Source organism: Meles meles, chromosome 1 (assembly GCF_922984935.1).
Source record: "Meles meles chromosome 1, mMelMel3.1 paternal haplotype, whole genome shotgun sequence".
NCBI classification, from domain to species: domain Eukaryota; kingdom Metazoa; phylum Chordata; class Mammalia; order Carnivora; family Mustelidae; genus Meles; species Meles meles.
This window is the reverse complement of record NC_060066.1, coordinates 154,519,687-154,536,743: the sequence shown is the minus strand read 5'-3', so window position 1 is coordinate 154,536,743 and position 17,057 is coordinate 154,519,687. Positions and strand designations below refer to the sequence as shown.

Here is a 17,057-nt window from a genome sequence, read left to right as displayed (position 1 = left end):
TAAGGGAACTGTCAATTAGAATAAAGTTATTGTGCAAGAAGTTGGTGTAGATGCTCTTCTCACCTTAAAGGCGCTTAACCAAATGAAGTGGGATCAGGGGAGGCAGACAGATGGCATAGGAGCTCAGCTCAGGCAGAGAGGCTGAACAAAAATAGAGGGGAGAGGAATTGGAGTTAAAAGCAAGGAAATTTTGAATCCAAGGAGAAAACAGAAAGAAGAGAGGGAATAAGGTTAGAGAGTTTCAAAATAAGAAAGTTACATCATTTGCTGGCAATTCTGAATAGGAAAGAAAACAGAAGATAGGCAGGGCGTGTAAGCAGTATTTACATTGTTCTATTGTCTTTTAGGCTATACAAATATTGCAGGATGCAGATATAAAGATCCTGTTATATAAAACTATATTAGAGACTACATAAATATATAAAATATGTAAAAATATATTAAATATAGATAGAAGAAGAGAAAGTACTACCTTTTTCCCCCTAGGAAAGGTAAAATACAATATTCTATACCATGAAGGTATGCTTTCGATGTTTTACTGGGATATCAAAAATAAAATTGTTTGAATATACCTCTATCTTTCCAATAAGTGTGGCTTTGAATGAGAGAAGCTTATTCTACTATTGCTTTTAAATCTCATATTTATAAGGACATTTAATTCCTGTGCACAAGGAGGAGTACTCACACCAAACAATAGTGACATGCTAAACTCAAGGGATCAACCCTTGAAAGCTTACATACTAATAGGTTATTTAGTTTTCAAAATCTTAAGTTAATAACAATTGGCAATAAAGCTTGTTAAAATTTCCTTTGTTCAGGATCCATTGTGTTGATCTTGAAGCCCCATTTGTTTTTCTAAAATGATTGAAGCCGAGATCCCCACCTAGTGGATTTAGAGGATTTTACAGGTTTTACAGAAATAGCTTACATCCCCTGGAAATCCTTAATATTTTTTTTCTCTTAGAGAAATAATAGGTTTTAAAAACTCTACTTAAGATCTAGGATAATTGTCAACAGAACAGTTGCAAATGGTTGAAATATAGGAATATGCATATCAGCTAGACTACAGTTAACAAACAAAGTTCAATTTTTATTTTCATACCATAATTAGGAAAACAGATCAGGCACAAATATGAATATATAATCATCTATGTAGAAAGCAATATTGTAATACCACTAATTGAGATGTGTATAGTAATTTCCATAAAATAAACATCAAGTGTAAATCTGTTCAAGTACTTTTTTCTTCTTTAATCTTTCATTTGCTTAAGGCTTTTTTTTTTTTTTAATGTTTGCTTTCTTTCCCAGAACTAGGCAAAACTTTTCTTTCCCATTTTTCTATTTCTCAGAGAAGCAAATTCAGTTAATTGTGTCAAACCTATCTTGTGGCTCCATCTTTGATTTTTGCATTCTATTCAGTCATGTACTTTTACTTCTTTGACAACAAAGAGTTCCTGAGGACTTGTCCTCCAAAAGAATGCATTTGGAATGCCTGCAAAGCCTAGGGGGTGTTTGGGTGTCCTTTTGAAGAAAGCTAAAATAGAAAATGATGATTAGTTGAGTTCTGCCTCTAAAGGTGAGGGATTAGCACAATCAGCAGATGGCGGATATGGTGTAGGTTTTGGAGCAGAGTTTCCAGTTTCATTTATTCTTCGAGGAATTAGAGGCACCTTATTTCTTGTCTCAAAACTCATGTCTTTTAACTCTGGTGAAGTGGAAAGCACTAGATGTGTCTGCACTGCCCCTGCACTTCCTTTATGAGCTCTGTCATCTTTATCTGGTTGAATATTTTGAACTTCTCCGAAATCTTGCAAATTACAGTTAATTCTGAGATCTATTTCGCTACAATGACTATTTTCGGCTTCCGGGGAACACGTGATACTCAAATCCTTAGCTGTAATAGTAGCCTTAGCAGAGCTTGAATCATACAACATATGTTTTTCACTTTTTCCATTTTCCCAAGTTTGTTGCATTTCCTTTCTACTACCTTTTAAGGTCAACTGTGCAGTCCTAATTAATGTACTAGAATCTGCCTTGTTTCCATCCAGCATTTTCTTCTCTTCTTTCCCTAATATTTTTATCCCTAATGTTTCAATGCCATCATCTCTGGGCAATGCATTTGTGCTATCAATTTCTTTTTTGTCACTGTTGGTTGGATTCCAAATGGCTTGAGTACTTAGAGAAGTACTGATATCTTTGGGAATTTCTGTTCTATTTTGGTATGGAATAGCATTTGTCTTCATCGAAGTTAGGTCGCCTGTGGCTTGTGTCTCAGAGGAATTGAGAGCAGAATCATCAGTTTCTCTTTGAGGAGGTTTTATTCCTACATCATTTCCCTCATCCATGATACAACATTCCACAATTTGACGTGATATTTTCCATTTGGTCATCAACATTTTTCCTCATTTCCAAGTTGCGTGTGACTTGAGTGTTGCTCTACATGTTTCAAGGTTTCATTTTGATTTAAGGTAGGTTCTTTATCGGTGTCCATTTTGTGGCCATCTACAAGTTGTGTTTGATTCCCCAGGGACAAAGAAAACTGATTTGGCTCAATGATCGTGGATTTGTCCTGCTCCCTGTGCTCAGTGGGCTCTGTTGCTCCTTGGTCAGTAGACCCCCTGGAAATGCTGGGTGGTAAAACATCACTTTCTATATTTTCCCAAGTGCCTGGTAAATATTTGGGTACTTCCAATGCAAGGGGAGTTGCACCTTCCACTTGCTCATTTGAAGATCGAGAGCTTGCCTGCCTGTGTTCAGCTACGACGGGTGTGGGTAGAGGCAGTGTTGATGCATTGCTATCAGGAATGAGGCCATTAGGGTGACAGTTGCCTTCCCTGGACCTCTGGGTGACTACAGGTAAGTCATTAGCACTGAGTGGAGGAGTCTTTTTAGTGTCTTGTTGGTAATACGGGGTCTGCTTTGGAGCATGTTTGAGAGGCATGCTCTTTGAAGTGAGTTTATTATAGTTGTTGTTACTCACTGGCTGTTGGAGAAAATCTGCAGAGGGCACAAGGTTTATATCAACTTCTTTCTGAGAAGCTTTAGGTAATTTATGAGGCAGTAACAATACCTGTTTGCATTTCTTTGGGAGTTCTGACAATGATTTTTCTGGATGGACTTTGACTTTTCTGAAAAGGTGTGAGTTTAATTTTATCTTTGAATTTTGTTTTTTAATTTTCCCTTTGAGGTCAGATTGACTGGTTCTCTTCTTTTTCGGAATCTGTGGATCAGTACACCGTTTTCCTCCTTTGTTTCCCTCCTGAGGATTGCCACATTTTTTGAGATCCAACTTGGTCAGGTGGCTGCTTTGATTTTTCTGCTGTTTCCAGTGGGTTGATGTTTTAGATGACATCACCAGACGATTTTTTTCTACTAAATCAGGATCACAGAAGCTAACCCTCTTAGGAGAATATGTTTTCTTGATTTTTGTTGATAACCTTGATAACTCTGTGTTGTCCTCCCTCATAAGGAATTTTTCTATTGCGCTGTTAATTTGGATCTGCTCTTTCTCCGCCTTTGAACTTTCTTGATGATTTGGCTTCTTTTCTTTCACATAATCTTGAAATTGATCACAGGGCACATACTTACAGATAAGAGAATTGTTCGGCTGAAAAGAGCTAGGCCTGCTCCGTTTTAATGGTCCACAAGGATCATCATATTTTGATCTACGTTTTTGTAAGATCTGTTGTACACAGTGTTCCTCAGGCTCACAAGGCTGAGATGATGAACCTGTAATAAAATGTCTCTGCCTGTGAGGTTGTAAGCCATTGTCTTTTTTTTCTACTGGAGGATGCCATGATTCATTTATTAAATGCTTTTCAAGACTTTCTCTTGCCAACACTGAAGCGGATGTTGCATATCTCCTCCTGAATGTGTCCTTGTTGATATCTGCTGAACAATAAGTGCAGAAATTTAGCACTGAGCCGAGTTTTATTACCCCAATCAAACAGATGCTTAGAAACCTTATGAAAGGTGCAAAAAATGATTCCTCTGATGATGGCAATTCTTGAATATGTCCTATTTTTTAACCAAACCCACAAAAGACTTTGGGCAGTTTACAAAGCTACTCTTTACGGCCACATTTTAATCAGTTGCAATGCTGAATTAAAAGTTACAGAATTAGAAATAAAAACATTCATATTTGTACATCTTTACATTAGTTGTTGGTTAGGTTAGCTTTAAATATGAATAATATATAAGCTCTTTTCAAATGGCCATCACAATATTTTTCTGCATTAATTTCCCAGTTAGAACTAATTAGGAAGAACATGATACTATATTGAGTAGTGTTTAGGTTTCAAACACAATATACCTTCAACAACAAAAAAGAAATACCCATGATACTACTACTGGCTTCATCAAAGCAGAGGCCATACCTGTTTTATTTCCCATATAACTTAATATAGGATTAATTAAATATTTGTTAAATGAATGAGTATTCTGGAATATGGTCTGGTCTTTATTGCAGGAATCTCTGTGAATTTTAAATGATACATGTTAATATGATATTAATGATACGTTAAATAATACTAATGACAAAAATAATAGTAATATTTACCATTAATTAAGCATCTACTAAGAGCCAGGCACTGTGCTAAATACTGTACCTTCATTATCTCATTTAATATTTGCAAGAGATCTGATCCACTGGACAAGTCCTGTTGTCCTATCTCTTTCATAGATGAAGAAAGATGCTTAGAAGGTGAAATGCTTCTCCTACCCATCACATTTCTACATGTCCATATCGGCAGAACTTGACGCAGGTCTGTCTGACACTAAACCCTATCCTCTTAACTACAATGCATGTTAGGTTTAAAATAACAGTATACTTTCTCTTGTCTTCTGAAATTGTTCATTTTATCCAAAGGAAGAAAAGAGTATTTCACACCTGCATCTGACTCTTAAGATTTGCCTTCAACTTTCTGGGGGACGTTGGGAAGCTACTTACTCAATGGGTATCAAGAGATAGAACTTAGATGGGAATTTTATGTGGATATAAAATTATTCTGGGGAAAGAATTTCAGCTTTTATCAGATTCCAAGAGAATTCTGTGACTCAAAGATAAATATTCAGAACTATTGGACTAGATCATCTCTAAATCTTCCCTACTCCTGAAATACTGTGATCCTGTGTTTCCCAGTTTGAAGACATAACCGGAGTGACATTGACTCTTACTGACTTCTCTTCTAAAGCAAACGTGGCCTTGGTTGTTTTCTCCTCCAATATCTATTCATTCCATCTCCAGTACAATGCCTGACATGTAGCAGAATTTCAAGTCTTTCTCAAAAGTAAATGTATTGATTTGACAAACAACTTTGTTCTCTGTGTGAAACAAGGGACTGGGTTTTAAATGGTTAAGAGACAACATTCCCTTCAGTAAAAGGGTTTCCCACAGAAAAGTTAAGGCATTGGACAAAGCTAAACATCTGCCTAAAGTGTGGTTCTATTGAAAGGGTAAGTGTTTATTTCTTTCTAAAATAAAGCCAGTCTGATCTGGTTTCTATGGCAGACTTTTTTTTTTTTTTTTTAACTTTGGCTATTCCTCTCTTGAGTCTAATCATCAGTCCCCAGAAACTAGTAAGAACTGGAATCTGGGGAATGCAATGGCCTGCCTTATGCCACACATGAAATAACATACAGTTTCATTCTTTTCCAGTTGTCCCCAAATCCATCTTAAGGGCCATATCCTGATGGTGAGAATTTCATGGTGCAGTACCTCCACCGTTCATATTCTGAGAGAAATCTCTGCTTATTGTAAACCAATTCAAATAAATGACAGGAACCTCTTTACAGAAAAGCTGTCAAAGTTTTCACTGCTGAGCCTGAACGTATCACCTTACTATACAGGAAGGAAAAGGAAGACATTTAATTCATTGCCTCTACCTAAATATTGACATTGCCCATGTTCAGTGGGTAGATGTCATGGCCAGATTCACTTGGCTCCCAACATGGGACAATGAATTAAGTCCTGACTTTCCCTGGACTGGAAAGTTATCATCCTTGACAGCTCAGCAAGCAAAGTGTGTGTCTTGACATCATTCCTGAAATGAATCACTAGCATTAGAAGGCCCATTCTTCTAACATGTCATGCTCTGAGAAGGTTGCTTACTGCAGAATTGGCATTAGAGCTCGAAGGATGTCGGAATAGAAGCCGATACTCAGCCTCCCATAAATCTTAGAAGCATATTGCTATTTAAAAGCCTGCTTTTCTTTAAAGAAAAAAAAAAAAGAAGAAGAAAAACTTGTTAGGTGTTGGGTCACAAACTCACTTTCCAACAGGCATAAGATATACTTACTCTCAGCTCCTGAGGGTGGGGGAGTCCTCATCTACACCTTACCCCAAACACACACGTGCACACACACACACACACACACACACACACACACAGATCTAGTATCTTTAGAAGAATGACAGACTGGTGCTACACAATGACTTTTATAGCATTCTCCTGTTAAGAAAATTAAAGGAGATTATGTCTTTTGAAGGAATTTAAACAGAGTGGGATCTTCTAAAATAAAGGCAACTCACCTATTGTTCTTGTTACATGCTGTGGCAAAGTTTGAGGTTGGACTTCCCCAGGCTCATGATTCCTTAGCTCTTTAACTCTCTTTGGACAATGTCTTGTAAGTAAGCCTGCTTCATTAAAAGCTGCCATATTCCCACGAGGCTCTGAACATCTTGACTGCAGCAATCTGCCACCAAAGCAGAAGAAAGTGCTGTCTGCCCCATGGTCTTTACCTTTCAGGTTTCTAAATGATCCGTCAGGGGCTGTGGACTCAGAGGCCAGTGCTGCTTGATGGCTGTTTTCCTGTAAAAGTGGCATTTCCTTTCTGGACCCCACAATGGACATGACCTTTATCTCGTTTTCCTGAGTTAAGTGGCAGTTACAGTATCCCTTAGCGTGGTAATTTCTTGCCTCATGAGCACACAGGGATTCATCGAAGGTTCTGCAACAAAGGTTTTCTGATGTGTGTTCATTTGCTCTGCCTTGTTGGAGTTTCCAGTTAAATACAACTAAACCTAGGCAAGTGAGACCAACAGCTCCTGTGACAAATAGAGAGACCATTAAAAGATAACATCAAAGGAAGAAACATATAAATCACCAAATGTGAAATCCACAAATATCAAGGTTAATGGTTTAAAGGGCATCAGAATGGGTGGGAAGTCTATCACCATGAAGAAAAATACCAGTGCAGACAGAGGCTGTTTAATCAACATTGTTCTGTCTGTTAATTTGGAGCTCTCTTTGTAGCCTATTAAAAATTATAAGAAAAATACCATCTGGAATGCCTTTGGTGGAAAAAAGGAGTTTTTTTCATGGACTGAGATTCATTCAAGATAAAATCATTCTTGCATTAAAATTCTTCTGCCTGTAGGAAACCAAATTTCCTATTTCTTAATCCCATAGTGAATAAAAATAGACTACATTTAGTACATACCCTGAAATTCCCATATACCATTACCTCCTCCTATTGTCATATTTTTTTCATCCCTAAAGAATCACCCCCTACCTCAGAAGAAGTCATTGACTTCTGATTAGCATAAAGGCCAAATCCCTGGGCATCCAAGTCTCAGGGCAGTCTGGCTGTAACCTCCCTCCTTTGCCTAATTTTTCATTTTTCATTATTTAAACACTGTGTTTCAAACTCCTCAGTTCATTAGTCTTAAGATATTTCTAAGGTTTTGTGTATGCCCCTAGTGAATCTTGCAGCTTTTCCCCTTGTCTCTGTTTATTTGAATTTTTTTTTTTTTTTGGAACTTTATTTAGCCTTTAAAAACTTAATCTGTACCTCTGAATTTCTCGATACCTTTGCTGTTTTTTCCATCTTTCAAAGATCACTCCCTTCTATGAACTCCCACAAAATCATGACTGACATCTAATCTCAGACTGTCTGGAACTGTCCCTTCATGTTCTGCGTATGTATAGCTTATCCTCTGAATAAAACTGCACAGGGTAGTAGTGTTTCTCAAACTCACACGCAGAGTCTCACCTGTTTCTACTTCACCGTTTCCCATCTTGACAAAAGATGCTCAACTGCCTAGATGCCAAAGTCTCTGGAGTTATACCCCACCTCCCTCTCTGTCCCAGTCATTTCCTTTTTTCTTAGCCCTTATAACAGTATAAAATTACTGTGTTTGCTTACTTGCTTGCTTGTTCACTGTCTTCCCCTGCTAAAATTAAGCACTGAGAGGAAATGGACCTTTACAGTCTTGTTCGACATCTTATCTCCAGTACCCTCAACTCTCACACAGCCTCACCAGAATGTTTATTGAATATTCTTAAGTAAACAGAAGGGATTCTGTTTATGAGTTTTCATAATGAAATGCACTGAGTGTTCTAACTTTACAAATCTCCAAAATGGTGATGGGGTAGACATGGTGTCAGTATCAACTAAGTTAGGAACCTTGTTTTCTAAGTCCAGCTCTGACCACAAATTGCTGTGTGACCTTAGGCAAGTCAGTTCCCCTGAAGAACTCAGTTTCCTGACTCTGGAAATGAGGACAGTGAAAGAGATGAGGTCAACATTTTAGACTTTTTGATTGATTGCACCATGCCTGGTTCCCTCTACTGCAGACAATTTAATGAAAACATGATGATATTTTTTGAACTTGAAAGAAAAGAGGAAGTCCATGATTTCTTCATTTTTCTGTTAAAGATGAAGATTAACCAAAGTGAATAGCAGCCTCTGGTAAAAAACCATCAAGCTTTAGGTAGTTTATCAGATCTTGAGGTCTTTTTTTTTTTTTTTTTTTTAAGATTTATTTTTTTGACAGATAGAGATTACAAGTAGGCAGAGAGGCAGGCAGAGAGAGAGAGAGAGAGGAGTAAGCAGGCTCCCAGCCAAGCAGAGAGCCCGATGCGGGGCTCGATCCCAGGACCCTGGGATCATGACCTGAGCCGAAGGCAGAGGCTTTAACCCGCTGAGCCACCCAGGCGCCCCGATCTTGAGGTCTTATAAGCCCCACTTTAATTTTTTTGTGACAGTATATTCTTAGTACTATCACATTTTGACGTAATTTAATCTCTATTAATGACACAACAGGTTTTTTTAAAAGTAATAGCAAAACTTAAATCAGACACTTTATTGCCTAGAGCTAGGGTAATTCCAAAAAAGACTTTTGGCTTTAAAATATTAAAAACATACGAAAATAATAAAATTTTAGGAACACTCCCTATGTCTTACAGGGAATAAGAAAACTCAGGATTCAAAGCTTTGTTCTGACACCTTCCTTGAGCAAGTTTTCTAACCTCTCTGAGCCTTATTTTTTCTCCCCATCAAGTGAGGATGATTAATACCACTCAGTAATTAAATGAGATAATATATGTGACATTTAACACACAGTAAACTTCGATCATAGGTTCAGTGAATCATCATTGTGGTTTATGTTTATGATTCCTACTGCTGTTGTTTCATTTTGATATTCCCTATTAGGTCCTAGAAGACTCAGGTTTGGCGGGGGGGGGGCGTTGAGAGAAAGTCCAAAAAATAAAATCATTAAGAGAATACTTGGTATGGCTGATGCAGTTACTAAGCCAAATAATAAAGAAAAGAAAGATCTAAATTTTCTTAAATACATGCATCAGCCATTGAAATGAGAGTAGGCATAATCTGATTATAGGGTAAAGTTTTTCCTCTAATTGTGTCTAAATGGTGAGGATCTACTCACTCTCCTGTTGTTGATGCTAGAACTATGTATGCATCACATTACTACTCAGGTATGGTCACTTTCTATTAGTGCAGAGAGCAAAAAGCAGCAAATGAAGCTTGTAGGCAGGCTGAACATGCTATTAAGAAGATAGTTGAATTTTCATTGCCATGGGCATTGTTGCTATTTTTAAAAAGTGTTCTAACAGTCTTTCTGAGTTGGAAAAACAACTAACAACAAAAAGCAAAATTTAATGATAAGTCCTTGTTGGAAATGCTACAGCTTCATGAAATCTTTCTCCTTTCCTCAACCAATTCACAGAATAGGAGGTTTTAAGATATTAAGAGTATAATGCCAAACAACCACTTATTAGTTTTAAATTCACTGAATTTGATTTTTTATATTCTCTGGAATTTTGATGATTTTTCTATAGCCAAAGGAAAAAAAGGGAATCAGGGGTCAAATTATAGTTCTAAGTCTTTTCCCCACAATCTACAGTTATAGATTATTAATTACATTTTTACTTCAGAAGGAATAGAATCTTAATAGAATAAATTGTATAGTAGGAATTTTTTAAAGACAAATATTTCCTAAGAACATTTTTAACAATCACTCAATGAGAGATACATAATGATACTTTCACACATTATAACTTGTTATAATCATACTTAATAACTCATCAGAATTTGTCCATGAATAATAAGCTTCCTATTATTTTGACAAAACCTTTGAATCTTCCAGAATTTATATCCATTTCTATAGTAATGTAATTTGGTAGTAAATTTTTTTCTGAAAATAGATACAGAAAATACTTAGAAAATATTGAAAATTAGTCTATTGTAATATTTCCAAAATGATGCCCTACAAAACACGAATTTAATGAACTCCTCTGTGAAAAAAGAGTTAATGATTAAGTAAATTTAAGAAACATTCCACATTGTATCTTCCTCTTAATCCATAATGCTCATTAGAAATGAGAAAAATGCTGCAGTAAAGAAACCTACTTCACTTTGTTTAATCCACCATTACCCAAATCAATTTGAACCTCACAACATGTTGTTTACATGTGCATCTGTGTATGTTTTTATTGGAATATCTATTAATTATTCTGTAGAACTAGCACTTGAGTTCTACTATTCTAGTACATTTAAAGTAAAACTCCCTGGCCCTGTTGCTTTTGTCTTTTATGGTAAATTATTTCTTAACACACACAATTACTGACATGGTTACATAGTTTTTAAAATAATTTATCTTTCTGAGAGAATTTAAATTCACTTCCAAGTGAATCAGATTACCGCCGATGGTAGTTCCATTGTTTGGACCTGACGCTGGTCCCCATCTATTCCGATTAAAGGTGTAACTGTCAGGAGTTAAAAATCCGATGTTCAGGTTTCACTGGAAACCTGCTATGGAACAATTATTTATAGCACATATTCAAAATACATCAGTTCAGTCCTGGATGTCATTTGCAAACCTCTGGTGTTCTAGCTTTGGGGCACCCCCCCACACACACACACCTCATCACCATGGTTACCCACAAATGCAAGGGATTTCACCACGCACTGCAAGCATAGGGGGGAAACACACATCCAGGTAGATAACTCAAGAAATCTCATGTATATTTGATCTTTGACTAATGATATTAAGTATCACTTTATGTCATTCACCCAGTGAGAGGTAACAATAGTTGATGTATAGTTAAGAGATGTTTAAACTACCTTAGAAAAATTAAAGAGTTGAAAATCATCTTCTCCTTAGTCAGTCTGGGGAGGTATGGGCCAAGTTTATGAGTGAGTTGATAAACAGAAATCTTACAAGAATTCAAAACCCCCAAATAGGCAGAAAGCAAGACACAGAGAGGTTAAATAACTTCCCCAAGGTCACAGAACAAGTAAGAGGACAGCCAAGATTCAAAATTGGGTAATCTAACTGCAGAGCTCATACACTAAATGTCTGTGCTGTACAAGCACTATAGAGCAGGATGCATGTGATTGCCATACTACCAACTCCTCATGCACCTGGTGAAGCCCACTGATGCTTACTATACCACAGAGGAGCACACAGATGTGAGTACCTTGAAGAAAGAGACAGTGTCTCATCACTTTTTAATCCCTATTTCTAATGTTTTAATGAATGTCCCAGTGCTCTGTGGCAAATGGATGATTGATAAAATGTAGATACTATTCCTGCATTATGGACAAGAAAACTGAATCTAAATGGCAAGGTGACTGACTCAGGATTACAGTGGTTATTATACCAAGACTAGAGTTCTTGAATTCTGGTCCAAGACCCTTTCCTCTGTTAGGTTCTCTGCGACAGGAAATTCTTACAACCTGTTCCAGGTCAATCAACATCCTCCCACATCTACTGACAACCTCTCCCTTCCACAAGCCCTGGAAAAGTTCCCCAAATCGCCTGGGAAAGGCATCATTTAGTGTATTTTAAGAGCATGGAAATGAGCTGGGCACATTTCTCCCTGGCATACCTGCAAAGCCAAGGACAGTCAGCAGGGCCACATCCTGCCCCAGGAGGAGGGGACTTCTGTTCTTTAAAACCAGAGTGAAGTTGGAGACCTTGGAGTCACAGTTGGTCTCAGACAGCTTTAGCACACTCTTTGCAGTGGCCACAGCCATGGCAGATGGCTGACAACTTAGGTCCTGGGCATTCCGGAGCATGCGAGCAGACTTAACATAGTTTCTTAAAAACCGGGCAAGGGGGTAGAGATCACAAGAGCAGCTCCACTGGTTCTTATCTAAACTCAGAAGGATTAGCTGCTTCAATGGAGTGAAAACATCTGGCATGTGGGCCAACCTGTTTCGAGAAAGGTCCACTTCCTGTAGTTGAGGAAAGGGCTGGAAAGCATCTTTCCCAATATAGGAAATAAAATTGTTAGATAAATCCAGATGCCTAAGACGGTGCAGCTTCACGCCTCGGAAAGAAGTTCCTGTCAGGTTAGTGATCCGATTCCCATCCAGGTGGAGCCGGGTCAGGCCCTTGGTGTTCCGGAACCAGGACCCCCGCAGGGTATGCAGAGCATTATTGCTAAGCACGAGCACCTGCAGACCGCGAAGCTTGCTGAAGGTGAGATCAGTAAGCGCAGAGCTGGATATTTGGTTGTGCTCCAGCAACAGTGTCCGCAACTCTGAGAGGCCATGCAAGGCGTCTTCCCGAACGTCTGCGATGCCATTTCTGCTCAAGGACAGCAAGGCAAGATTAAACAAGAGGGATAGATTTGTGCTCTCTATAGAGGAGAGGTATCCATCAGTGATGATTAAAACCTTCGTGGTCACAGGGGCTGCTGTGGGGAAGAAAAGCACAGACTAGCAGCAAGCTCCACACAAGTAGGAGGAGAGTACAGCGGAGAGCAAAGATACTCAGTGCCCGCTGAGCAATCTTATCACCTGGGTAAGGACAAGACACAAAATGAAAACAATTCTCTGATTTCTCAGTTTAAGGGGAAGCTGGCTCTTTATCAGAATGATGGATTTTTATGTTCTTTGTTTCTCTGACATGTTTATTTGAGAAACATAAACCCATCTGTTCCTTTCGATGTCAAAGTTAATTTACTGTTTGGAATTCTCACCATCAATGGTTTTTTTGTTTTTGTTTTTGTTTTTGAAAGTGGCTTTTTAGGCTTCCTCTCTGTGAGGCTGTGTACTGACCCACTCCAGGCCTGCCGACCCAAGACAGATTTACCCACGAGCCACGCATGTGTCTAAGCTTCTTAGCCAGTGTTCCACGAGCAGTGTATATGCCGTGAACTCCGTCATCTTTTCTCTCAAACCTAAAGGTATAAGTTGGGTGGGAGGAGTGAGAAGGAGTGTTGGTTTCTGCTTTTTAGCTCCGGGCTAAAAGTTGGCAACTTGGTAAGGATCTCTATTCTCTCCAGACAACCTGAGGATCTGTCAGTGGGGGTCTCATTATAGGCTGGGCCATCTTGGCCTCCACTCTAATATCTGTTCCCTCCAATGAAGTACATCATGTGATGACAGGTGGTACTCAGGGCTTCCAACTGTTAAATCCCTTCACCATAATCACCTCAGAGCTATCACTGCTCTGTCATTAGAAATCAAGGCGTTTTAACTCAATAAAGCTGTATTATAATCAGGAGTTATTGTAACACATCTTTATCATGCTAAAATTGTTTTGACTGCAAATGACAGTGCCATAAAGATGGAAGAGTCCGTTGTCCCTGGGAGGTCTACAGGTGATATTAGAACAATCAACCGGGGGGGAAGCAAATCACAATTCCCTTATGAAATTCAGCCTGTACTGCTGAAACAAAGAGATTTCAAAAATGTGAAAAAAGGATTTTCATGGTGTCTTCTTTTGGAAGAATTGCTCCCCTCTCTATAGCACAAACAAGCTCAAATTGTGGTCTTTTTCTGTATAGTATTTATTGCTGATTATTTGAATTCTATTAATTCTGGTCAGTTTAGCATTTTGTTTCTCTCAGTATTGTTTTTGATACGGGTTAAGGGAGTTTTATTTCTATGGATCCCCAGTTCTCTAGGGATTTGTCGACTCCTAGGGAACAGGCTATTGATTCTGTCAATTACTTCTTGTCTAGGAATAAACACGAGCTCCACTCACAAGTCATCCATTTACTACTCTGTGTTTATGAAATTTGACTTCGTGAATGGGCATTCCGTAAATGAGAAGGAAGATAGAGAGGTGCTGCAATGTTCCTTACAGACATCAGCTATCTCTGATCAGGAAAAAAAAAAAAAGGTAGTGAAGTCAGGAAATCTATTTGAGAGGGTAGGAGTTTAGTGTTTAAGTGTTTTCATTACTAATTGGAAACAGTGTACACCCAACTACCCTGGAAACTGTCTCTCTCCTGTCAGGGATGACGAGAACTTCTATCTCTTAATTTTCATTGAGTCATAGGATTTTAGAAATGAAATTGTCTTCTTTCACTCCATCTTAACTCAGACTTGTTTCTGAAAATTTTCCATTGGCAGAGCTTATAACTTGTTTATCTTCTCTTGGATATCAGGATGTAAATCACATTCTCCTCAAATTTGTTAATAAGGTGTCTTATTAAATTGTTGACTTAAGCAAGCAATATGTAATGAATACAGGCAGTGTATCTTGTTAACATTTCTACAGCTCATTTACCACCAATAAAAAAAAGACTAGACTTTCAAAATTAGATGCACTTTGATAATAATCTGTTTTGCTAGTACATCACTTAATCTTACTAATGCTGAACAATTGCAGTTCAGGTTTCTGATTCATTGATTTTTTCCCAGCAAGTGATAGGATTCAAAACTGCACAAAGTATGGACAAAAATATAGTTAAAGTGATTTATTTTTTTCTATTATTAAAAAATGTGTGTGGCTGCATGAAATGGTAGTATGCTTCTGTAATAGCAAAATATCGCAGTTACCTCTGAAGGTAACTAAGGTCTTGCCATAGTTTTGGTTGAGACCACCAGAAACAGGAAAATAATGTTATCAGTCTCTCCTCACTGAGAAAGGCTTGCCCTTTGAAAGTTTACCTCTATCAGGCTGAGCCCAGAGAGCACTCAGCACGATGCAAGCCATGGCAGCGAATTTGCCAGATACATTTAACACTGCTTTTTAGAGCTTTTGGTTTTATTACCTACTATATAGTTTAGCTGGTGACAGAGGGTTACATCTCTGGTGCACACCACACATGACGCAGGACAAGCTGCCACCAGCCTCAGCATGATGACAAAGAGCATGAGCCATCCACCTGAAAGGAGAAGGCAAGGCACATCGTGACGTTGGCATTTATTACCATGATTTCAGTATGTTCAGCTCATAAGGCATTTTGGTGATTTCTGCTATTTAATGAGCCACCTTGGGTTCTCACAAGATGCCAGGTGAATAGCTAGAATTCTTGATTCGTATATAATTTAAACCAAACTTCTAAAGCATTTGACCATAAATTTAGAGAGCTCATATCCAGGGCATACCCCTTAGAATAGTTTATTTAAAAACTAAATTACTCTGTAAAGTACTGTACAGCTTATTGAGCTTTTGCACATACATGATCTTATTTAGTTCTTTTAATTCTGCAATGCAATTGGAGGCTGAAAGGCTGAAGTTCAGAATGGCTCATAAACCACCTAAGGTCACATAGCTATTTGGTATTTGACCTCACATCTTGACTCTCTCTCCAGTGTTCTTTCTGGTTTGCAGAAGTCAATCTCAGGCACTGCATCTTACATAAGCACCAGCGAAGTATTCTTTACAGATTTAGATGCCATACTTAGAGAGGGAGTCTGGAGGAGCACCAAGATCATAAGCTCTACCTAGCTTTGAATTCAGCTCTGCTATTTACTGACTAAGGTGTCTTAGGTAAATTATTCATTTTTTCTTATTTTTTGCCTTTTCATTTTTAAAATGGAAATAACAGATGCCTACATGATAGAGTATGTTGTAAAAATTAAATGGAATGCTCTGTTTAAGAAATGTTAGATTTTCCCATGATTTTTATGCTTTTTCAGCCCTCCAATGAAATGTTAACATCATTTGGATATAATATTCCAAAAAGGCAATGTATTTATAATATATCGCATGATTGATTTAGAGGGGAGAGAAAACCTGAAGCACATTGTAATAAAAACGCTCTACCTATATAATAACATAGTTTGAGAATTAAGTAAAATGTAAATAAAACATAAAATCATGAATTCTGTCATTCGTTCAACCCTCTGCACTGAAAGCTTTCTGTAGGCTGAGCACTGCTACAGGCACTGGGGACAGAGTAGTGACAACAGTAAATCCCTGCCCTCGTGGGCAACAAAAAATCAATATGGAAATATCTGTTAAGTCATCTGGGAATAAGTGCTACGGAATAAATGAAGTAAGAAAGGGAGCAGATAGCACTAGCTTGGGGGTTTTTAGAACAAGGAAAACCTCTCTGACAAAGTAACATTTGAGCAAAGACCTGGAGAAGGTGAAGGCGCTGGTCAGTCCGGGTGGAGAGAATGGCAAATGCAAAAGTCCCTGAGAGCATGGTGTGCTTGGCCTGAGGAGGTTAGCCTGCCCACAGACGCAGCAGGAAGGGAGCGTCAGGCAATAGGGAGGGCAGGCTGTGCGCGCCTCACAGAATGGAATGGAAGGGTTTTGCTTTGTATCCAAATCAGATGAGCCTAAAAGGGGGCTTTTAAGAGTGGTATTACTTAATCTGTAGTACATTTTAAAATGATTATTTTAGGGGCACCTGGGCTTAGTCGGTTAAACATCTGTCTTCGGCTCAGGTCATGATCCCAAAGTCCTGGATTGGAGCCGAGCATCATCAGACTCCCTGCTCAACAGGGGGTCTGCTTCTTCCTCTCCCTCTGCCGCTCCCCCTGCTTATGCACTCTCTCTCTCTCTCTCTGTAAAATAAAGAAATAAAATATTTTAAATAAATAAAAAAACAAAATGAGTA

The 17,057-nt window shown here is 38.3% G+C and overlaps 2 protein-coding genes across 2 annotated transcripts in view; one reads left to right on the top strand and one right to left on the bottom strand.

Annotated features, from left to right (window-relative positions):
• TNNI3K (TNNI3 interacting kinase) overlaps positions 1 to 17,057 on the top strand; it is a 314,566-nt gene that overhangs the window by 239,748 nt on the left and 57,761 nt on the right. The gene's annotated exons all lie outside the window — the stretch shown is intronic.
• Positions 1,554 to 15,345, bottom strand: LRRC53 (leucine rich repeat containing 53). Its single transcript, XM_046013098.1, is given in 5 exon segments — positions 1,554 to 2,395; positions 2,398 to 3,888; positions 6,530 to 7,045; positions 12,135 to 12,947; positions 15,258 to 15,345. Coding segments are annotated over 5 exon segments (3,750 nt in total).